The sequence below is a fragment of the Oncorhynchus keta genome, unplaced genomic scaffold, assembly GCF_023373465.1.
Source record: "Oncorhynchus keta strain PuntledgeMale-10-30-2019 unplaced genomic scaffold, Oket_V2 Un_scaffold_8670_pilon_pilon, whole genome shotgun sequence".
NCBI lineage: Eukaryota > Metazoa > Chordata > Actinopteri > Salmoniformes > Salmonidae > Oncorhynchus > Oncorhynchus keta.
The window spans coordinates 23,930-49,012 of NW_026291010.1; the positions used below are offsets into that span (position 1 = coordinate 23,930).

General features: G+C 41.1%; 1 protein-coding gene across 50 annotated transcripts in view; it reads left to right on the plus strand.

The window, feature by feature from the left end:
- The first annotated feature begins 329 nt into the window (after positions 1 to 329).
- LOC118383476 (1-phosphatidylinositol 4,5-bisphosphate phosphodiesterase delta-1-like) overlaps positions 330 to 25,083 on the plus strand; it is a 30,282-nt gene continuing 5,528 nt past the window's right edge. For 44 of the 50 annotated variants that reach the window (XM_052517639.1, XM_052517637.1, XM_052517638.1 and 41 more), the window contains exons 1-11: positions 330 to 729; positions 2,028 to 2,180; positions 8,210 to 8,377; positions 13,191 to 13,347; positions 14,368 to 14,484; positions 18,620 to 18,798; positions 21,208 to 21,343; positions 22,793 to 22,942; positions 23,020 to 23,852; positions 24,033 to 24,147; positions 24,267 to 24,443. In XM_052517639.1, the coding sequence (XP_052373599.1) occupies positions 556 to 729; positions 2,028 to 2,180; positions 8,210 to 8,377; positions 13,191 to 13,347; positions 14,368 to 14,484; positions 18,620 to 18,798; positions 21,208 to 21,343; positions 22,793 to 22,942; positions 23,020 to 23,111 (1,326 nt within the window). In that variant the 5' untranslated portion in view covers positions 330 to 555 and the 3' untranslated portion in view covers positions 23,112 to 23,852; positions 24,033 to 24,147; positions 24,267 to 24,443. The other 6 variants (XM_052517641.1, XM_052517640.1, XM_052517642.1 and 3 more) reach the window with 6 other exon arrangements.

A 25,083-nucleotide genomic window follows, 5' to 3' on the forward strand; every position in this document is an offset into this window, starting at 1 on the left:
CAGCAGGACAATGACCTGAAGCATACTGCTAAAGCAACACTCGAGTGGTTTAAGGAAAAACATTTAAATGTCTTGGAAGGGCACAGACCTCAATCCAGTTGAGAATCTGTGGTATGACTTAAAGATTGCTGTACACTAGCAGAACCCATCCAACTAGAAGGAGATGGAGCAGTTTTGCCTTTTAGAATGGGCAAAATTCTCAGTAGCTAGACGTGCCAAGCTTATAGAGACATAACCCAAGAGACTTGCTGCTGTAATTGCTGCAAAAGGTGGCTCTACAAAGCATTGACTTTGGGGGTGAATAATTATGCACGCTCAAGTGTCTTATTTCTTGTTTGTTCCACAATAAAACATATTTTGCATGTTGTGTACATCAAATGATACAAACCCCCCAAAAATCCATTTTAATTCCAGGTTGTAAGGCAACAAAATATAAAAAATACCTTCGCAAGCAACTGCACATTAGATAAAGTACTAGATAGAGTAAATATAGTACTATATACAGTAGATCTAGTACTAGAAACATATGAAGTACTATTAGTAGTAGTACTGTATATGTGTGTTGATTGTGTTGTGGTCTTTAGGGCCCTGATGAAGAGTTGTCGCTGTGTGGAGTTAGACTGTTGGGACGGGGCCCATGGAGAACCAATCATCTACCATGGCCACACCCTCACCTCCAAGGTCCTGTTTAAAGACGTCATCAAGGCCATCAAGGAGTATGCCTTCAAGGTAACCCTAACCCTAACTCATTAAGGAGTACTCCTTCAAGATCAGTATGACCCCTAACCCATGACCTTTAACCGTAACCCCTGACCCTATAACCTTAACCCCTAACTCTAACCCATCAAGGAGTATGCCTTCAAGGTAACCCTAACCCTAACTCATTAAGGAGTACTCCTTCAAGATCAGTATGACCCCTAACCCATGACCTTTAACCGTAACCCCTGACCCTATAACCTTAACCCCTAACTCTAACCCATCAAGGAGTATGCCTTCAAGGTAACCCTAACCCTAACTCATTAAGGAGTACTCCTTCAAGATCAGTATAACCCCTAACCCATGACCTTTAACCGTAACCCCTGACCCTATAACCTTAACCCCTAACTCTAACCCATCAAGGAGTATGCCTTCAAGGTAACCCTAACCCTAACTCATTAAGGAGTACTCCTTCAAGATCAGTATAACCCCTAACCCATGACCTTTAACCGTAACCCCTGACCCTATAACCTTAACCCCTAACTCTAACCCATCAAGGAGTATGCCTTCAAGGTAACCCTAACCCTAACTCATTAAGGAGTACTCCTTCAAGATCAGTATAACCCCTAACCCATGACCTTTAACCGTAACCCCTGACCCTATAACCTTAACCCCTAACTCTAACCCATCAAGGAGTATGCCTTCAAGGTAACCCTAACCCTAACTCATTAAGGAGTACTCCTTCAAGATCAGTATAACCCCTAACCCATGACCTTTAACCGTAACCCCTGACCCTATAACCTTAACCCCTAACTCTAACCCATCAAGGAGTATGCCTTCAAGGTAACCCTAACCCTAACTCATTAAGGAGTACTCCTTCAAGATCAGTATAACCCTAACCCATGACCTTTAACCGTAACCCCTGACCCTATAACCTTAACCCCTAACTCTAACCCATCAAGGAGTATGCCTTCAAGGTAACCCTAACCCTAACTCATTAAGGAGTACTCCTTCAAGATCAGTATAACCCCTAACCCATGACCTTTAACCGTAACCCCTGACCCTATAACCTTAACCCCTAACTCTAACCCATCAAGGAGTATGCCTTCAAGGTAACCCTAACCCTAACTCATTAAGGAGTACTCCTTCAAGATCAGTATAACCCCTAACCCATGACCTTTAACCGTAACCCCTGACCCTATAACCTTAACCCCTAACTCTAACCCATCAAGGAGCATGCCTTCAAGGTTTCACCATGAAGTCAAACCGGCCCAGTGATGACCAGTAGAGATGGACATGACTGCTAATGTTATGTTGTTGTCCTCCCCCAGACATCAGAGTACCCAGTGATCCTGTCCCTGGAGAACCACTGTACACTGGAGCAGCAGAAACTGATGGCCAAGCACATGATCTCCATCCTGGGCAGCGCCCTGCTCACCTCCCCCCTGGAGGACCAGATGCCCACTGCCTTCCCCTCACCCCAGGTCAGAGACTAGCAATCCACCCACCCACCCATCAACCCACCAGTCCATCCATCAATCAGTCAATTAATCCACCCACCCACCCACCCATCAGCCCACCAATCAATCAATTCATCCACACATCCACCCACCCACCCATCAAATCGTCCATCAATCAACTGATCCACCCACCCACCCACCCATCAATCAATTGATCCACCCACCCACCCATCAATCAATTGAGCCACCCACCCACCCATCAACCCACCCATCAACCCACCCATCAACCCACCCATCAACCCACCCATCCACCCACCCATCAACCCACCCATCAACCCACCCATCAACCCACCCATCCACCCACCCATCAACCCACCCATCAATCCACCCATCAACCCACCCATCAACCCACCCATCAACCCACCCATCAATCCACCCATCAACCCACCCATCAACCCACCCATCAACCCACCCATCCACCCACCCATCAACCCACCCATCCACCCACCCATCAACCCACCCATCAACCCACCCATCCACCCACCCATCAACCCACCCATCAACCCACCCATCCACCGACCCATCAACCCACCCATCAACCCACCCATCAATCCACCCATCAACCCACCCATCAACCCACTCATCAACCCACCCATCAACCCACCCATCAACCCACCCATCAACCCACCCATCAACCCACCCATCAACCCACCCATCAACCCACCCATCAACCCACCCATCAATCCATCCATCAACCCACCAATCCACCGACCCATCAACCCACCCATCAACCCACCCATCAACCCACCCATCAACCCACCCATCAAATCGCCCATCAACCCACCCATCAACCCACCCATCAACCCACCCATCAAATCGCCCATCCATCCAATCGTATTTGTTTTTCAACCCTCAGTGTTTAAAGCCTGGAGCTTCATAACCACATACCCAGTATTTTAAATATGAACGCTAAGAGGCAAGCCTGAACAAGTTGTGGATGTTAGACAGATGAAAGGCTCTAAGTCAGTACTGAGAGTGTGAAGGAAGAACTATAACATCTTGTTTGACTGAGTGGGATCAGATTGGGGTTTTACGAGAAGGAATGTGATGTCCCTGCTAACAGTATCTGTCTGTTAGAGTCTGTCTGTCTATAGGGCTAACAGTATCTGTCTGTTAGAGCCTGTCTGTCTATAGGGCTAACAGTATCTGTCTGTTAGAGCCTGTCTGTCTATAGGGCTAACAGTATCTGTCTGTTAGAGCCTGTCTGTCTATAGGGCTAACAGTTTCTGTCTGTTAGAGCCTGTCTATAGGGCTAACAGTATCTGTCTGTTAGAGCCTGTCTGTCTATAGGGCTAACAGTTTCTGTCTGTTAGAGTGTCTGTCTATAGGGCTAACAGTTTATGTCTGTTAGAGCCTGTCTGTCTATAGGGCTAACAGTTTCTGTCTGTTAGAGCCTGTCTATAGGGCTAACAGTATCTGTCTGTTAGAGCCTGTCTGTCTATAGGGCTAACAGTATCTGTCTGTTAGAGTCTGTCTGTCTATAGGGCTAACAGTTTCTGTCTGTTAGAGTCTGTCTGTCTATAGGGCTAACAGTTTCTGTCTGTTAGAGCCTGTCTGTCTATAGGGCTAACAGTTTCTGTCTGTTAGAGTCTGTCTGTCTATAGGGCTAACAGTATCTGTCTGTCTATAGGGCTAACAGTATCTGTCTGTTAGAGTCTGTCTGTCTATAGGGCTAACAGTTTCTGTCTGTTAGAGCCTGTCTGTCTATAGGGCTAACAGTATCTGTCTGTTAGAGTCTGTCTGTCTATAGGGCTAACAGTATCTGTCTGTTAGAGTCTGTCTGTCTATAGGGCTAACAGTATCTGTCTGTTAGAGTCTGTCTATAGGGCTAACAGTATCTGTCTGTTAGAGCCTGTCTGTCTATAGGGCTAACAGTATCTGTCTGTTAGAGTCTGTCTGTCTATAGGGCTAACAGTATCTGTCTGTTAGAGTCTGTCTGTCTATAGGGCTAACAGTATCTGTCTGTTAGAGTCTGTCTGTCTATAGGGCTAACAGTATCTGTCTGTTAGAGTCTGTCTGTCTATAGGGCTAACAGTTTCTGTCTGTTAGAGCCTGTCTGTCTATAGGGCTAACAGTATCTGTCTGTTAGAGTCTGTCTGTCTATAGGGCTAACAGTTTCTGTCTGTTAGAGTCTGTCTGTCTATAGGGCTAACAGTTTCTGTCTGTTAGAGTCTGTCTGTCTATAGGGCTAACAGTTTCTGTCTGTTAGAGCCTGTCTGTCTATAGGGCTAACAGTTTATGTCTGTTAGAGCCTGTCTGTCTATAGGGCTAACAGTATCTGTCTGTTAGAGCCTGTCTGTCTATAGGGCTAACAGTATCTGTCTGTTAGAGTCTGTCTATAGGGCTAACAGTATCTGTCTGTTAGAGCCTGTCTATAGGGCTAACAGTATCTCTGTTAGAGCCTGTCTGTCTATAGGGCTAACAGTATCTGTCTGTTAGAGCCTGTCTGTCTATAGGGCTAACAGTATCTGTCTGTTAGAGCCTGTCTATAGGGCTAACAGTATCTGTCTGTTAGAGCCTGTCTATAGGGCTAACAGTATCTGTCTGTTAGAGCCTGTCTATAGGGCTAACAGTATCTGTCTGTTAGAGCCTGTCTGTCTATAGGGCTAACAGTATCTGTCTGTTAGAGTCTGTCTGTCTATAGGGCTAACAGTTTCTGTCTGTTAGAGTCTGTCTGTCTATAGGGCTAACAGTTTCTGTCTGTTAGAGCCTGTCTGTCTATAGGGCTAACAGTTTCTGTCTGTTAGAGTCTGTCTGTCTATAGGGCTAACAGTATCTGTCTGTTAGAGTCTGTCTGTCTATAGGGCTAACAGTATCTGTCTGTTAGAGTCTGTCTGTCTATAGGGCTAACAGTTTCTGTCTGTTAGAGCCTGTCTGTCTATAGGGCTAACAGTATCTGTCTGTTAGAGTCTGTCTGTCTATAGGGCTAACAGTATCTGTCTGTTAGAGTCTGTCTGTCTATAGGGCTAACAGTATCTGTCTGTTAGAGTCTGTCTATAGGGCTAACAGTATCTGTCTGTTAGAGCCAGTCTGTCTATAGGGCTAACAGTATCTGTCTGTTAGAGTCTGTCTGTCTATAGGGCTAACAGTATCTGTCTGTTAGAGTCTGTCTGTCTATAGGGCTAACAGTATCTGTCTGTTAGAGTCTGTCTGTCTATAGGGCTAACAGTATCTGTCTGTTAGAGTCTGTCTGTCTATAGGGCTAACAGTTTCTGTCTGTTAGAGCCTGTCTGTCTATAGGGCTAACAGTATCTGTCTGTTAGAGTCTGTCTGTCTATAGGGCTAACAGTTTCTGTCTGTTAGAGTCTGTCTGTCTATAGGGCTAACAGTTTCTGTCTGTTAGAGTCTGTCTGTCTATAGGGCTAACAGTTTCTGTCTGTTAGAGCCTGTCTGTCTATAGGGCTAACAGTTTATGTCTGTTAGAGCCTGTCTGTCTATAGGGCTAACAGTATCTGTCTGTTAGAGCCTGTCTGTCTATAGGGCTAACAGTATCTGTCTGTTAGAGTCTGTCTATAGGGCTAACAGTATCTGTCTGTTAGAGCCTGTCTATAGGGCTAACAGTATCTGTCTGTTAGAGCCTGTCTGTCTATAGGGCTAACAGTATCTGTCTGTTAGAGCCTGTCTGTCTATAGGGCTAACAGTATCTGTCTGTTAGAGCCTGTCTGTCTATAGGGCTAACAGTATCTGTCTGTTAGAGCCTGTCTGTCTATAGGGCTAACAGTATCTGTCTGTTAGAGCCTGTCTATAGGGCTAACAGTATCTGTCTGTTAGAGCCTGTCTATAGGGCTAACAGTATCTGTCTGTTAGAGCCTGTCTATAGGGCTAACAGTATCTGTCTGTTAGAGCCTGTCTGTCTATAGGGCTAACAGTTTCTGTCTGTTAGAGCCTTTCTATAGGGTTAACAGTATCTGTCTGTTAGAGCCTGTCTATAGGGCTAACAGTATCTGTCTGTTAGAGCCTGTCTATAGGGCTAACAGTATCTGTCTGTTAGAGCCTGTCTGTCTATAGGGCTAACAGTATCTGTCTGTTAGAGCCTGTCTGTCTATAGGGCTAACAGTATCTGTCTGTTAGAGCCTGTCTATAGGGCTAACAGTATCTGTCTGTTAGAGCCTGTCTGTCTATAGGGCTAACAGTATCTGTCTGTTAGAGCCTGTCTGTCTATAGGGCTAACAGTATCTGTCTGTTAGAGCCTGTCTATAGGGCTAACAGTATCTGTCTGTTAGAGCCTGTCTATAGGGCTAACAGTATCTGTCTGTTAGAGCCTATCTATGAATCTATGTATTTAATTTATTCTATTTAACTAGGGAAGTCAGTTAAGAACAATGACAGGACATTATAGACCAGGACATTATAGATCAGAACATTATAGATCAGGACATTATAGATCAGGACATTATAGATCAGGACATTATAGATCAGGACATTATAGATGAGGACATTATAGATCAGGACATTATAGATCAGGACATTATAGATCAGGACATTATAGATGAGGACATTATAGATCAGGACATTATAGACCAGGACATTATAGACCAGGACATTATAGACCAGGACATTATAGATCAGGACATTATAGACCAGGACATTATAGATCAGGACATTATAGACCAGGACATTATAGACCAGGACATTATAGACCAGGACATTATAGATCAGAACATTATAGATCAGGACATTATAGATCAGGACATTATAGATCAGGACATTATAGATCAGGACATTACAGACCAGGACATTACAGACCAGGACATTATAGATCAGGACATTATAGATCAGGACATTATAGACCAGTACATTATAGATCAGGACATTATAGACCAGGACATTATAGACCAGGACATTACAGACCAGGACATTACAGACCAGGACATTATAGACCAGTACATTATAGACCAGGACATTATAGACCAGAACATTATAGATCAGGACATTATAGTTCAGGACATTATAGATCAGGACATTACAGACCAGGACATTACAGACCAGTACATTATAGATCAGGACATTATAGATCAGGACATTATAGATCAGGACATTATAGACCAGTACATTATAGATCAGGACATTATAGACCAGGACATTATAGATCAGGACATTATAGACCAGTACATTATAGATCAGGACATTATAGATCAGGACATTATAGACCAGGACATTATAGATCAGAACATTATAGATCAGGACATTATAGATCAGGACATTATAGATCAGGACAATATAGACCAGTACATTATAGATCAGGACATTATAGATCAGGACATTATAGATCAGTACATTATAGATCAGTACATTATAGATCAGTACATTATAGATCAGGACATTATAGATCAGAACATTATAGATCAGGACATTATAGATCAGGACATTATAGATCAGGACATTATAGACAGGGACATTATAGACCAGGACATTATAGATCAGGACATTATAGACCAGTACATTATAGATCAGGACATTATAGACCAGGACATTATAGATCAGGACATTATAGATCAGGACATTATAGATCAGGACATTATAGATCAGGACATTATAGATCAGTACATTATAGATCAGGACATTATAGATCAGTACATTATAGATCAGGACATTATAGATCAGGACATTATAGATCAGAACATTATAGATCAGTACATTATAGATCAGGACATTATAGACCAGTACATTATAGATCAGGACATTATAGACCAGGACATTATAGATCAGAACATTATAGATCAGTACATTATAGATCAGGACATTATAGATCAGTACATTATAGATCAGGACATTACAGACCAGGACATTATAGATCAGGACATTATAGATCAGGACATTATAGATCAGGACATTATAGATCAGGACATTATAGATCAGGACATTATAGATCAGTACATTATAGATCAGGACATTATAGATCAGTACATTATAGATCAGGACATTATAGATCAGGACATTTGATGATCTATAACAGATGCATCTCCGTCAACACAAGGTCTGTCTCTGTGTAGGAGTTGAAGGGTCGGTTCATCATCAAGGGGAAACGTCTGAACAAGCTGGATGCCGTCTTCAGCAATACTAGTCCTGGAGTAGAGGAAGACTGTGTCTCCGAGGAGGACGAGGCTGCAGAGACCATCAACTCCAAGACAGACACCAACGGACAGAAGGCCAAAGACAAGGTATGGTAACACGCTGCTGTGGTGCCAAGGTAGATGCCACCCTATTCCCGAATAGTGCACTACCAGGGCACATAGGACTTTGGTCAAAAGTAGCTCACTATAATAATACACAAGACATATATAGTGCTTTTCAAGGACCCAAAGTTGTTTTACTATTCTAAAAACAACAAAACATAAATATAGAGAGGGGTGGACTCAGAGACATCAGACTATAGACATGAATATAGAGAGGGGTGGACTCAGAGACATCAGACTATATACATGAATATAGAGAGGGGTGGACTCAGAGACATCAGACTATAGACATGAATATAGAGAGGGGTGGACTCAGAGACATCAGACTATAGACATGAATATAGAGAGGGGTGGACTCAGAGACATCAGACTATAGACATGAATATAGAGAGGGGTGGACTCAGAGACATCAGACTATAGACATGAATATAGAGAGGGGTGGACTCAGAGACATCAGACTATAGACATGAATATAGAGAGGGGTGGAGTCAGAGACATCAGACTATAGACAAGAATATAGAGAGGGGTGGACTAAGAGACATCAGACTATAGACATGAATATAGAGAGGGGTGGACTCAGAGACATCAGACTATAGACATGAATATAGAGAGGGGTGGACTCAGAGACATCAGACTAGAGACATGAATATATTGAGGGGTGGACTCAGAGACATCAGACTATAGACATGAATATAGAGAGGGGTGGACTCAGAGACATCAGACTATAGACATGAATATAGAGAGGGGTGGCCTCAGAGACATCAGACTATAGACATGAATATAGAGAGGGGTGGACTCATAGACATCAGACTAAACAAGACATGAATATAGAGAGGGGTGGACTCAGAGACATCAGACTATAGACATGAATATAGAGAGGGGTGGACTCAGAGACATCAGACTAAACAAGACATGAATACAGAGAGGGGTGGACTCAGAGACATCAGACTAAACAAGACATGAATATAGAGAGGGGTGGACTCAGAGACATCAGACTATAGACATGAATATAGAGAGGGGTGGACTCAGAGACATCAGACTATAGACATGAATATAGAGAGGGGTGGACTCATAGACATCAGACTAAACAAGACATGAATATAGAGAGGGGTGGACTCAGAGACATCAGACTATAGACATGAATATAGAGAGGGGTGGACTCAGAGACATCAGACTAAACAAGACATGAATACAGAGAGGGGTGTACTCAGAGACATCAGACTAAACAAGACATGAATATAGAGAGGGGTGGACTCAGAGACATCAGACTATAGACATGAATATAGAGAGGGGTGGACTCAGAGACATCAGACTATAGACATGAATATAGAGAGGGGTGGACTCATAGACATCAGACTAAACAAGACATGAATATAGAGAGGGGTGGACTCAGAGACATCAGACTATAGACATGAATATAGAGAGGGGTGGACTCAGAGACATCAGACTGAACAAGACATGAATATAGAGAGGGATGGACTCAGAGACATCATACTATAGACATGAATATAGAGAGGGGTGGACTCAGAGACATCAGACTATACACATGAATATAGAGAGGGGTGGACTCAGAGACATCAGACTATAGACATGAATATAGAGAGGGGTGGACTCAGAGACATCAGACTATAGACATGAATATAGAGAGGGGTGGACTCAGAGACATCAGACTAAACAAGACATGAATATAGAGAGTGGTGGACTCAGAGACATCAGACTATAGACATGAATATAGAGAGGGTGGACTCAGAGACATCAGACTATAGACATGAATATAGAGAGGGGTGGACTCAGAGACATCAGACTAAACAAGACATGAATATAGAGAGGGGTGGACTCAGAGACATCAGACTGAACAAGACATGAATATAGAGAGGGGTGGACTCAGAGACATCAGACTATAGACATGAATATAGAGAGGGGTGGACTCAGAGACATCAGACTAAACAAGACATGAATATAGAGAGGGGTGGACTCAGAGACATCAGACTGAACAAGACATGAATATAGAGAGGGGTGGACTCAGAGACATCAGACTATAGACATGAATATAGAGAGGGGTGGACTCAGAGACATCAGACTGAACAAGACATGAATATAGAGAGGGGTGGACTCAGAGACATCAGACTGAACAAGACATGAATATAGAGAGGGGTGGAGTCAGAGACATCAGACTATAGACATGAATATAGAGAGGGGTGGACTCATAGACATCAGACTAAACAAGACATGAATATAGAGAGGGGTGGACTCAGAGACATCAGACTATAGACATGAATATAGAGAGGGGTGGACTCAGAGACATCAGACTAAACAAGACATGAATACAGAGAGGGGTGGACTCAGAGACATCAGACTAAACAAGACATGAATATAGAGAGGGGTGGACTCAGAGACATCATACTATAGACATGAATATAGAGAGGGGTGGACTCAGAGACATCAGACTATACACATGAATATAGAGAGGGGTGGACTCAGAGACATCAGACTATAGACATGAATATAGAGAGGGGTGGACTCAGAGACATCAGACTATAGACATGAATATAGAGAGGGGTGGACTCAGAGACATCAGACTAAACAAGACATGAATATAGAGAGTGGTGGACTCAGAGACATCAGACTATAGACATGAATATAGAGAGGGGTGGACTCAGAGACATCAGACTATAGACATGAATATAGAGAGGGGTGGACTCAGAGACATCAGACTAAACAAGACATGAATATAGAGAGGGGTGGACTCAGAGACATCAGACTGAACAAGACATGAATATAGAGAGGGGTGGACTCAGAGACATCAGACTATAGACATGAATATAGAGAGGGGTGGACTCAGAGACATCAGACTAAACAAGACATGAATATAGAGAGGGGTGGACTCAGAGACATCAGACTGAACAAGACATGAATATAGAGAGGGGTGGACTCAGAGACATCAGACTATAGACATGAATATAGAGAGGGGTGGACTCAGAGACATCAGACTGAACAAGACATGAATATAGAGAGGGGTGGACTCAGAGACATCAGACTGAACAAGACATGAATATAGAGAGGGGTGGACTCAGAGACATCAGACTATAGACATGCATATAGAGAGGGGTGGACTCAGAGACATCAGACTATAGACATGAATATAGAGAGGGGTGGACTCAGAGACATCAGACTATAGACATGAATATAGAGAGGGGTGGACTCAGAGACATCAGACTAAACAAGACATGAATATAGAGAGGGGTGGACTCAGAGACATCAGACTGAACAAGACATGAATATAGAGAGGGGTGGACTCAGAGACATCAGACTGAACAAGACATGAATATAGAGAGGGGTGGAGTCAGAGACATCAGACTATAGACATGAATATAGAGAGGGGTGGACTCAGAGAAGGGAATGTGATGTTTCAGTGTATGTGGCGCGGAGGATTGGGTTTAGGATGCCAACCCGTCTTTAGGGTAAGGGGCGGGGTTGGGGTTTTCATACAAATCCGGTTTAGGGTAAGGGGCGGGATTGGGTTTAGGATACCAACCCGTCTTTAGGGTAAGGGGTGGGATTGGGTTTAGGATACCAACCCGTCTTTAGGGTAAGGGGTGGGATTGGGGCTAGGATATGAACCCGGTTTAATATAATAATAATAATATATGCCATTTAGCAGACGCTTTTATCCAAAGCGACTTACAGTCATGTGTGCATACATTCTACGTATGGGTGGTCCCGGGAATCGAACCCACTACCCTGGCGTTACAAGCGCCATGCTCTACCAACTGTGCTACAGAAGGACCACCTTAGAGTAAGGGGTGGGATTGGAGCTAGGATATGAACCCGGTTTAGAGTAAGGGGTGGGATTGGGGCTAGGATACGAACCCGGTTTAGAGTAACGGGCGGGATTGGGGCTAGGATATGAACCCGGTTTAGAGTAAGGGGTGGGATTGGGGCTAGGATACAAACCCGGTTTAGGGTAAGGGGTGGGATTGGGGCTAGGATACGAACCCGGTTTAGGGTAAGGGGTGGGATTGGGGCTAGGTAACGAACCCGGTTTAGGGTAAGGGGTGGGATTGGGGCTAGGATACGAACCCGGTTTAGGGTAAGGGGTGGGATTGGGGCTAGGATACGAACCCGGTTTAGGGTAAGGGGTGGGATTGGGGCTAGGATACGAACCCGGTTTAGAGTAAGGGATGGGATTGGGGCTAGGATATGAACCCGGTTTAGAGTAAGGGGTGCGATTGGTGTTATTATATGAACCCGGTTTAGGGTAAGGGGTAGGATTGGGGCTAGGTTATGAACCCGGTTTAGGGTAAGGGGCGGGATTGGGGCTAGGATACGAACCCGGTTTAGGGTAAGGGGTGGGATTGGGGCTAGGATACAAACCCGGTTTAGGGTAAGGGGTGGGATTGGGGCTAGGATACGAACCCGGTTTAGGGTAAGGGGTGGGATTGGGGCTAGGATACGAACCCGGTTTAGAGTAAGGGATGGGATTGGGGCTAGGATATGAACCCGGTTTAGAGTAAGGGGTGCGATTGGTGTTATTATATGAACCCGGTTTAGGGTAAAGGGCGGGGTTGGGCTGTTGTTTCTGACATAGTCATGCTACTGTGTTGCTTTGCACATACACCCCCAACAGGGACAAGGCATGCTGGATTAGCTGCACAACTGTCCCCAGAAGAACTAGTGCCATTTCAAATGACAAGCCCTATGCCAAGGAAAACACACATGTGGATACTTTGACAGAAATCCATTCATAACATATCTATTTCTGTAGATATTATAAACATGATGTCTTATTGCTTTTCAGAAGTCAAAGATCAAGCTAGCCAAGCAGCTGTCTGACCTGGTGATCTACTGTAAGAGTGTCCACTTCTCAGGGTTTGAGCACGCTAAAGACAACCAGGCCTTCTATGAGATGTCCTCCTTTAAAGAGAGCAAGGCTGTTAACCTGGCTGAGACAGCAGGTAAAACCCTCTGTTCTGTTACAGCAAGCCTGAATAACATCAAGCCTGAATAACATCAAGCCTGAATAACATCAAGCCTGAATAAAATCAAGCCTGAATAAAATCAAACCTGAATAACATCAAGCCTGAATAACATCAAGCCTGAATAACATCAAACCTGAATAACATCAAACCTGATTAACATCAAGCCTGAATAACATCAAGCCTGAATAACATCAAGCCTGAATAGCATCAAGCCTGAATAACATCAAGCCTGAATAACATCAAGCCTGAATAACAGGGCCTGTACAATAGACATGCATTCATTATGCATATTTTACAAATCAGCTTTCATTATGCATATTCTAAAAATCGGCTTTCATTTAGCACATTCTAGAGAACAGCTATCATTTTGCATATTCTAAAGAACAGCTTTCATTTGGCATATTCTAAAGAACAACTTTCATTATGCATATTCTAGAGAACAGCTTTCATTTTGCATATTCTAGAGAACAGCTTTCATTTAGCACATTCTAGAGAACAGCTATCATTTTGCATATTCTAGAGAACAGCTTTCATTATGCATATTCTAAAGAACAGCTTTCATTTGGCATATTCTAGAGAACAGCTTTCATTATGCATATTCTAGAGAACAGCTTTCATTATGCACATTCTAGAGAACAGCTTTCATTATGCACATTCTAGAGAACAACTTTCATTATGCATATTCTAGAGAACAGGTTTCATTATGCATATTCTAGAGAACAGCTTTCATTATGCATATTCTAGAGAACAGCTTTCATTATGCACATTCTAGAGAACAGCTTTCATTATGCACATTCTAGAGAACAGCTTTCATTTTGCATATTCTAGAGAACAGCTTTCATTATGCATATTCTAGAGAACAGCTTTCATTATGCATATTCTAGAGAACAGCTTTCATTATGCACATTCTAGAGAACAGCTTTCATTATGCACATTCTAGAGAACAGTTCTTACAATGATTGCACCACTAACCTGTCTGGTTTACCTCTCTCCAAGGGAATGCCTTTATCCACCACAACATGACCAAGCTGAGCCGTATCTACCCAGCTGGCTCCAGAACAGACTCCTCCAACTACAACCCAGTTCCCCTGTGGAACGCAGGCTGTCAGATAGGTACTGTAGACCTACTAACAGAGTTGGGGAGGCTACTTTCTACCGTTACAGTTAGCAGTCACCTGTTGTAATCAGTAATGTAACTTTTAGATTACCTAAGTAACGTAATCTTATTACTTTCTCCTGAAGGAGCACAGGTTATTTGCATTTGTATTTATTATGGATCCCCATTAGTTCCTGCCAGCTTACACTTCTTAAATTCAACCATTATTGGGTTAAAATAAACGTATACAGTCAAAGTCGGAAGTTTACATACACTTAGGTTGAAGTAATTGAAAATTGTTTTTCTACCACTCCACAAATGTCTTGTTAACAAACTATAGTTTTGGCAAGTCGGTTAGGACATCTACTTTGTGAATGACAAATGTAATTTTTCAGCTTGGAAAATTCCATAAAATTAGGTAATGGCTTTAGAAGCTTCTGATAAGCTAATTGACATCATATGAGTCAATTGGACACCTGTGCATGTATTTCAAGGCTTTATACAGTCAAACTCAGTGCCTCTTTGCTTAACATCACGGGACAATATTTTTTTTTAGACCTCCACAAGTCTGGTTCATCCTTGGGAGCAATTTCCAAATGCCTGAAGGTACCACGTTCATCTGTACAAACAACAGTACACAAGTATAAACATCATGGGACCATGCAGCCGTCATACCGCTCAGGAAGGAGACACGTTCTGTCTCCTAGAGATGAACATACTTTGGTGCGATAAGTGCAAATCAATCCCAGAACAACAGCAAAGGACCTTGTGAATATGCTGGAGGAAACAGGTACAAAAGTATCTACATCCACAGTAAAACGAGTCCTATATCAACATAACCTGAAAGGCCGCTCAGCAAGGAAGAAGCCACTGCTCCAAAATCGCGATAAAAACGCCAGACTACGGTTTGCAATGGCACATGGGGACAAAGATCATACTTTTTGGAGAAATGTCCTCTGGTCTGATGAAACTATTTGGACATAATGACCATCATTATGTTTGGAGGAAAAAGGGGGAGGCTTGCAAGCTGAAGAACACCATCCCAACAATGAAGCACGGAGGTGGCAGCATCATGTTGTGGGGGTGCTTTGCTGCAGGAGGGACTGGTGCACTTCACAAAATAGACAGCATCATGAGGAGGAAAATTATGTGGATATATTGAAGCAACATCTCAAGTCATCAGTCAGGAAGTTAAAGCTTGGTTGCAAATGGGTCTTCCAAATGGACAATGACCCCAAAGTTGTTGCAAAATGGCTTAAGGACAACAAAGTCAAGGTATTGGAGTGGCCAACACAAAGCCCTGACCTCAATCGCATAGAACATTTGTGGGAAGAACAAGCGTGTGCGAGCAAGGAGGCCTACAAACCTGACTCAGTCACACCAGCTCTGTCAGGAGGAATGGGCCAAAATTCACCCAACTTATTGTGGGAAGCTTGTGGAAGTCTACAAGAAACATTTGGCCCAAGTTAAACAATTTAAAGGCAATGCTACCAAATACTAATTGAGTGTATGTAAACTTCTGACCCACTGGGAATGTGATGAAAGAAATAAAAGCTGAAATAAATCATTCTCTCTACTATTATTCTGACATTTCACATTCTTAAAAAAAAGTGGTGATCCTAACTGACCTAAGACAGTAGACCTACTACCATCTGTCAGATAGTTACAGTAGACCTACTACCATCTGTCAGATAGTTACAGTAGACCTACTACCATCTGTCAGATAGGTACAGTAGACCTACTACCATCTGTTAGATAGTTACAGTAGACCTACTACCATCTGTCAGATAGTTACAGTAGACCTACTACCATCTGTCAGATAGGTACAGTAGACCTACTACCATCTGTCAGATAGTTACAGTAGACCTACTACCATCTGTCAGATAGTTACAGTAGACCTACTACCATCTGTCAGATAGGTACAGTAGACCTACTACCATCTGTCAGATAGTTACAGTAGACCTACTACCATCTGTTAGATAGTTACAGTAGACCTACTACCATCTGTCAGATAGGTACAGTAGACCTACTACCATCCCATCTGTCAGATAGTTACAGTAGACCTACTACCATCTGTCAGATAGTTACAGTAGACCTACTACCATCTGTCAGATAGGTACAGTAGACCTACTACCATCTGTCAGATAGTTACAGTAGACCTACTACCATCTGTCAGATAGTTACAGTAGACCTACTACCATCTGTCAGATAGTTACAGTAGACCTACTACCATCTGTCAGATAGTTACAGTAGACCTACTACCATCTGTCAGATAGGTACAGTAGACCTACTACCATCCCATCTGTCAGATAGTTACAGTAGACCTACTACCATCTGTCAGATAGTTACAGTAGACCTACTACCATCTGTCAGATAGTTACAGTAGACCTACTACCATCTGTCAGATAGTTACAGTAGACCTACTACCATCTGTCAGATAGTTACAGTAGACCTACTACCATCTGTCAGATAGGTACAGTAGACCTACTACCATCCCATCTGTCAGATAGGTACAGTAGACCTACTACCATCTGTCAGATAGGTACAGTAGACCTACTACCATCTGTCAGATAGTTACAGTAGACCTACTACCATCTGTCAGATAGGTACAGTAGACCTACTACCATCTGTCAGATAGGTACAGTAGACCTCCTACCATCTGTCAGATAGTTACAGTAGACCTACTACCATCTGTCAGATAGTTACAGTAGACCTACTACCATCTGTCAGATAGTTACAGTAGACCTACTACCATCTGTCAGATAGGTACAGTAGACCTACTACCATCTGTCAGATAGTTACAGTAGACCTACTACCATCTGTCAGATAGTTACAGTAGACCGACTACCATCTGTCAGATAGGTACAGTAGACCTACTACCATCTGTCAGATAGGTACAGTAGACCTACTACCATCTGTCAGATAGTTACAGTAGACCTACTACCATCTGTCAGATAGGTACAGTAGACCTACTACCATCTGTCAGATAGGTACAGTAGACCTACTACCATCTGTCAGATAGGTACAGTAGACCTACTACCATCCCATCTGTCAGATAGGTACAGTAGACCTACTACCATCTGTCAGATAGGTACAGTAGACCTACTACCATCTGTCAGATAGTTACAGTAGACCTACTACCATCTGTCAGATAGTTATAGTAGACCTACTACCATCTGTCAGATAGTTACAGTAGACCTACTACCATCTGTCAGATAGTTACAGTAGACCTACTACCATCCCATCTGTCAGATAGGTACAGTAGACCTACTACCATCTGTCAGATAGGTACAGTAGACCTACTACCATCTGTCAGATAGTTACAGTAGACCTACTACCATCTGTCAGATAGGTACAGTAGACCTACTACCATCTGTCAGATAGGTACAGTAGACCTACTACCATCTGTCAGATAGGTACAGTAGACCTCCTACCATCTGTCAGATAGGTACAGTAGACCTACTACCATCTGTCAGATAGGTACAGTAGACCTACTACCATCTGTCAGATAGGTACAGTAGACCTACTACCATCTGTCAGATAGGTACAGTAGACCTACTACCATCTGTCAGATAGTTACAGTAGACCTACTACCATCTGTCAGATAGTTACAGTAGACCTACTACCATCTGTCAGATAGTTACAGTAGACCTACTACCATCTGTCAGATAGGTACAGTAGACCTACTACCATCTGTCAGATAGTTACAGTAGACCTACTACCATCTGTCAGATAGTTACAGTAGACCTACTACCATCTGTCAGATAGTTACAGTAGACCTACTACCATCTGTCAGATAGGTACAGTAGACCTACTACCATCTGTCAGATAGGTACAGTAGACCTACTACCATCTGTCAGATAGTTACAGTAGACCTACTACCATCTGTCAGATAGGTACAGTAGACCTACTACCATCTGTCAGATAGGTACAGTAGACCTACTACCATCTGTCAGATAGTTACAGTAGACCTACTACCATCTGTCAGATAGTTACAGTAGACCTACTACCATCTGTCAGATATGTACTATCTTGTGAATTTGACATGACCAATGTCTCTACATACTTGTGTCACATTATTCCTCTTTCTCAATAAATGCATGAAAATCCTTTATTGGTCGATTCTTTATTGATTATGATTTGTCTCTCCAGTTGCGCTGAACTTCCAGACTCCCTCTAAGGAGATGGACCTGAACCAGGGCCGGTTCCAGTCCAACGGGGTGAGTGGATACGTCCTGAAGCCTGGCTTCCAGAGATACCCTGGGACAGAGTTTGACCCAATGACCCTCACCAAGGGACCCTGGCTCAAACGCAAGACCTTCCACATCATGGTGAGAAAACTTTGCTATATTTTTTTAATATTTTTTTTATTTCACCTTTATTTAACCAGGTAGGCAAGTTGAGAATAAGTTCTCATTTACAATTGCTGCCTGGCCAAGATAAAGCAAAGCAGTTCGACGCATACAACACAGAGTTACACTTGGAGTAAAACAAACATACAGTCAATAATACAGTAGAAACAAGTCTATATACAATGTGAGCAAATGAGGTGAGATAAGAGTACCTTAAGGCAAAAAAAGGCCATGGTGGCAATGTAAATACAATATAGCAAGTATTGTGTTGTATATTATAGTGTGTTGTACATTATAGTGTTATATATTATAGTGTGTTATATATTATAGTGTGTTGTATATTATAGTGTTATATATTATAGTGTTATATATTATAGTGTTATATATTATAGTGTTATATATTATAGTGTGTTGTATATTATAGTGTTATATATTATAGTGTGTTATATACTATAGTGTTATATATTATAGTGTTATATATTATAGTGTTGTATATTATAGTGTGTTGTATATTATAGTGTTGTATATTATAATGTGTTGTATATTATAGTGTGTTATATATTATAGTGTTATATATTATAGTGTTATATATTATAGTGTTATATATTATAGTGTGTTATACATTATAGTGTTATATATTATAGTGTTGTATATTATAGTGTTATATATTATAGTGTTGTATATTATATATAGTGTGTTGTATATTATAGTGTTATATATAATAGTGTGTTATATATTATAGTGTTATATATTATAGTGTTTTGTATATTATAGTGTTATATATTATAGTGTGTTGTATATTATAGTGTTGTATATTATAGTGTGTTATATATTATAGTGTGTTATATATTATAGTGTTTTGTATATTATAGTGTTGTATATTATAGTGTGTTGTATATTATAGTGTTGTATATTATAGTGTTTTGTATATTATAGTGTAATATATTATAGTGTTATATATTATAGTGTTGTATATTATAGTGTTTTATATTATAGTGTGTTATATATTATAGTGTTATATATTATAGTATGTTATATATTATAGTGTTATATATTATAGTGTTATATATTATAGTGTGTTATATATTATAGTGTTATATATTATAGTGTGTTATATATTATAGTGTTATATATTATAGTGTTATATATTATAGTGTTTTGTTTATTATAGTGTTGTATATTATAGTGTGTTATATATTATAGTGTTGTATATTATAGTGTGTTGTATATTATAGTGTTATGTATTATAGTGTGTTATATATTATAGTGTTATATATTATAGTGTTATATATTATAGTGTTGTATATTATAGTGTGTTGTATATTATAGTGTGTTATATATTATAGTGTTATATTTTATAGTGTTATATATTATAGTGTGTTATATATTATAGTGTTATATATTATAGTGTTATATATTATAGTGTGTTATATATTATAGTGTTATATATTATAGTGTTATATATTATAGTGTTTTGTATATTATAGTGTTGTATATTATAGTGTGTTATATATTATAGTGTTGTATATTATAGTGTGTTGTATATTATAGTGTTATATATTATAGTGTTATATATTATAGTGTTGTATATTATAGTGTGTTATATATTATAGTGTGTTATATATTATAGTGTGTTGTATATTATAGTGTTATATATTATAGTGTGTTATACTATAGTGTTATATATTATAGTGTGTTATATATTATAGTGTTATATATTATAGTGTGTTATATATTATAGTGTGTTGTATATTATAGTGTTATATATTATAGTGTTATATATTATAGTGTGTTATATATTATAGTGTGTTGTATATTATAGTGTTATAGATTATAGTGTTATATATTATAGTGTGTTATATATTATAGTGTTGTATATTATAGTGTTGTATATTATAGTGTGTTATATATTATAGTGTGTTATATATTATAGTGTTATATATTATAGTGTGTGTATATTGTAGTTTGTATATATTATAGTGTTATATATTATAGTGTGTATATATTGTAGTTTGTATATATTATAGTGTTATATATTATAGTGTGTATATATTCTATTGAATTGTGATATATATTATGATATTATAGTGTATTATATGAGTGTAACATCACAGAATGTATTACAATAGCTACTTGTTGAACACAGTGAAGACAACTACAGAGATTGATGAATACATTAGATTAGTTTCTGTACGTCTATGTTGTGATATTAATTGTATATTTTATCTAAGAGTCAGAGGTTTAATTGTTGCTACCCACATGACTCCTATTAAACTTTTATCAGAAGGTATTGTGTGTGTGTGTGTGTGTGTGTGTGTGTGTGTGTGTGTGTGTGTGTGTGTGTGTGTGTGTGTGTGTGTGTGTGTGTGTGCCTACGTGTGTCTCCAGGTGATCTCAGCCCAGCAGCTGCCCAAGTTAAACAAGGACAAGTGTAAATCCATCGTGGACCCGCTGGTTAAAGTGGAGATCTACGGTGTTCCAGCTGACACCTGCAGCAAGGAGACACGCTCCATCGAGAACAATGGTGAGACACACACAACCACACTCACACACACAACTACTCACACTGCAGGTTTTAAAACCTGGTGAGAGTAACCCCGCATGGGGTTTTAATAACCTGCAGAGAGGAACATAATGCAGGTTTAACCCCATGTGGAATGATGTTCCTCTCTGCAGGTTAAATGTGGAATGATGTTCCTCTCTGCAGGTTAAATGTGGAATGATGTTCCTCTCTGCAGGTTAAATGTGGAATGATGTTCCTCTCTGCTGGTTAAATGTGGAATGATGTTCCTCTCTGCAGGTTAAATGTGGAATGATGTTCCTCTCTGCTGGTTAAATGTGGAATGATGTTCCTCTCTGCTGGTTAAATGTGGAATGATGTTCCTCTCTGCAGGTTAAATGTGGAATGATGTTCCTCTCTGCAGGTTAAATGTGGAATGATGTTCCTCTCTGCTGGTTAAATGTGGAATGATGTTTCTCTGCAGGTTAAATGTGGAATGATGTTCCTCTCTGCGGGTTAAATGTGGAATGATGTTCTGCTGGTTAAATGTGGAATGATGTTCCTCTCTGCAGGTTAAATGTGGAATGATGTTCCTCTCTGCAGGTTAAATGTGGAATGATGTTCCTCTCTGCAGGTTAAATGTGGAATGATGTTCCTCTCTGCAGGTTAAATGTGGAATGATGTTCCTCTCTGCTGGTTAAATGTGGAATGATGTTCCTCTCTGCAGGTTAAATGTGGAATGATGTTCCTCTCTGCAGGTTAAATGTGGAATGATGTTCCTCTCTGCAGGTTAAATGTGGAATGATGTTCCTCTCTGCAGGTTAAATGTGGAATGATGTTCCTCTCTGCAGGTTAAATGTGGAATGATGTTCCTCTCTGCAGGTTAAATGTGGAATGATGTTCCTCTCTGCTGGTTAAATGTGGAATGATGTTCCTCTCTGCTGGTTAAATGTGGAATGATGTTCCTCTCTGCTGGTTAAATGTGGAATGATGTTCCTTCTGCAGGTTAAATGTGGAATGATGTTCCTCTCTGCAGGTTAAATGTGGAATGATGTTTCTCTGCTCTGCTGGTTAAATGTGGAATGATGTTCCTCTCTGCTGGTTAAATGTGGAATGATGTTCCTCTCTGCTGGTTAAATGTGGAATGATGTTCCTCTCTGCAGGTTAAATGTGGAATGATGTTCCTCTCTGCAGGTTAAATGTGGAATGATGTTCCTCTCTGCAGGTTAAATGTGGAATGATGTTCCTCTCTGCAGGTTAAATGTGGAATGATGTTCCTCTCTGCAGGTTAAATGTGGAATGATGTTCCTCTCTGCAGGTTAAATGTGGAATGATGTTCCTCTCCGCAGGTTAAATGTGGAATGATGTTCCTCTCTGCAGGTTAAATGTGGAATGATGTTCCTCTCTGCAGGTTAAATGTGGAATGATGTTCCTCTCTGCAGGTTAAATGTGGAATGATGTTCCTCTCTGCAGGTTTTAACCCCATGTGGAATGAGACGTTCCAGTTTGACATCCAGGTACCAGAGCTTGCCCTGGTCCGCTTCCTGGTTGAAGACTATGACTCCACCTCACAGAATGACCTAATTGGACAGTACTGCCTGCCACTCACCAGTCTACAGAACGGTAATCTCTCTCTCTCTCTCTCTCTCTCTCTCTCTCTCTATTGCTGACTTACTCAAACCTCACGTCCTGTTTCCCAGGTTACCGCCACGTCCCTCTTCTCACCAAGCATGGTGATGTCATCCCCTCAGCCGGCTTGTTTGTTCACCTCATGCTGCTGGATGCCAAATAGACCCCGTCCACTTCACACGGACCCCACCAACATCAAACTAACCCCTCCCACATACTACTGACTCCTCCCACATAACACAGACCCCTCCCACACCACTAAGGACTCATCTGACATTGTAATGTCTCTTCTCACACCAAAAGGACTACTCCCACATCAAACTAACTCCTCCCACATCACACGGACCCCTGAAAACGGGTGTTTTTGCATCCATGCGGTAGGTGGGTCTGACATGCTAAGTTGCTTTTTTGTACGTGAATGATATAAGCAAGTAAAGGATCCTTTTGAAAGTAGGTAGTATGTCCCTAGTCCTATAGAGAGTAGTTAGTATGTTGCTGGCCCAATAGAGGGTAGTTATTATGTTAGGGGTCCTATAGAGGGTAGTTAGTATGTTGCTGGTCCTATAGAGAGTAGTTAGTATGTTGCTGGTCCTATAGAGGGTTGTTAGTATGTTGCTGGTCCTATAGAGAGTAGTTAGTATGTTGCTGGCCCAATAGAGGGTAGTTATTATGTTAGGGGTCCTATAGAGGGTAGTTAGTATGTTGCTGGTCCTATAGAGAGTAGTTAGTATGTTGCTGGTCCTATAGAGAGTAGTTAGTATGTTGCTGGTCCTATAGAGAGTAGTTAGTATGTTGCTGGCCCAATAGAGGGTAGTTATTATGTTAGGGGTCCTATAGAGGGTAGTTAGTATGTTGCTGGTCCTATAGAGTGTAGTTAGTATGTTGCTGGTCCTATAGAGAGTAGGTAGTATGTTGCTGGTCCTATAGAGAGTAGTTAGTATGTTGCTGGTCCTATAGACAGTATTTAGTATGTTGTTGGTCCTATAGAGAGTAGTTAGTATGTTGCTGGTCCTATAGAGAGTATTTAGTATGTTGCTGGTCCTATAGAGGGTAGTTATTATGTTAGGGGTCCTATAGAGAGTAGTTAGTATGTTGCTGGTCCTATAGAGAGTATTTAGTATGTTGCTGGTCCTATAGAGGGTAGTTAGTATGTTGCTGGTCCTATAGAGGGTAGTTAGTATGTTGCTGGTCCTATAGAGGTTGTTAGCATGTTGCTGGTCCTATAGAGTGTAGTTAGTATGTTGCTGGTCCTATAGAGGGTAGTTAGTATGTTGCTGGTCCTATAGAGGGTAGTTAGTATGTTGCTGGTTCTATAGAGGTTGTTAGCATGTTGCTGGTCCTATAGAGTGTAGTTAGTATGTTGCTGGTCCTATAGAGGTTGTTAGCATGTTGCTGGTCCTATAGAGGGTAGTTAGTATGTTGCTGGTCCTATAGAGGTTGTTAGCATGTTGCTGGTCCTATAGAGTGTAGTTAGTATGTTGCTGGTCCTATAGAGGTTGTTAGCATGTTGCTGGTCCTATAGAGGGTAGTTAGTATGTTGCTGGTCCTATAGAGTGTAGTTAGTATGTTGCTGGTCCTATAGAGGTTGTTAGCATGTTGCTGGTCCTATAGAGTGTAGTTAGTATGTTGCTGGCCCAATAGAGGGTAGTTATTATGTTAGGGGTCCTATAGAGGGTAGTTAGTATGTTGCTGGTCCTATAGAGAGTAGTTAGTATGTTGCTGGTCCTATAGAGAGTAGTTAGTATGTTGCTGGTCCTATAGAGAGTAGTTAGTATGTTGCTGGCCCAATAGAGGGTAGTTATTATGTTAGGGGTCCTATAGAGGGTAGTTAGTATGTTGCTGGTCCTATAGAGTGTAGTTAGTATGTTGCTGGTCCTATAGAGAGTAGGTAGTATGTTGCTGGTCCTATAGAGAGTAGTTAGTATGTTGCTGGTCCTATAGACAGTATTTAGTATGTTGTTGGTCCTATAGAGAGTAGTTAGTATGTTGCTGGTCCTATAGAGAGTATTTAGTATGTTGCTGGTCCTATAGAGGGTAGTTATTATGTTAGGGTCCTATAGAGAGTAGTTAGTATGTTGCTGGTCCTATAGAGAGTATTTAGTATGTTGCTGGTCCTATAGAGGGTAGTTAGTATG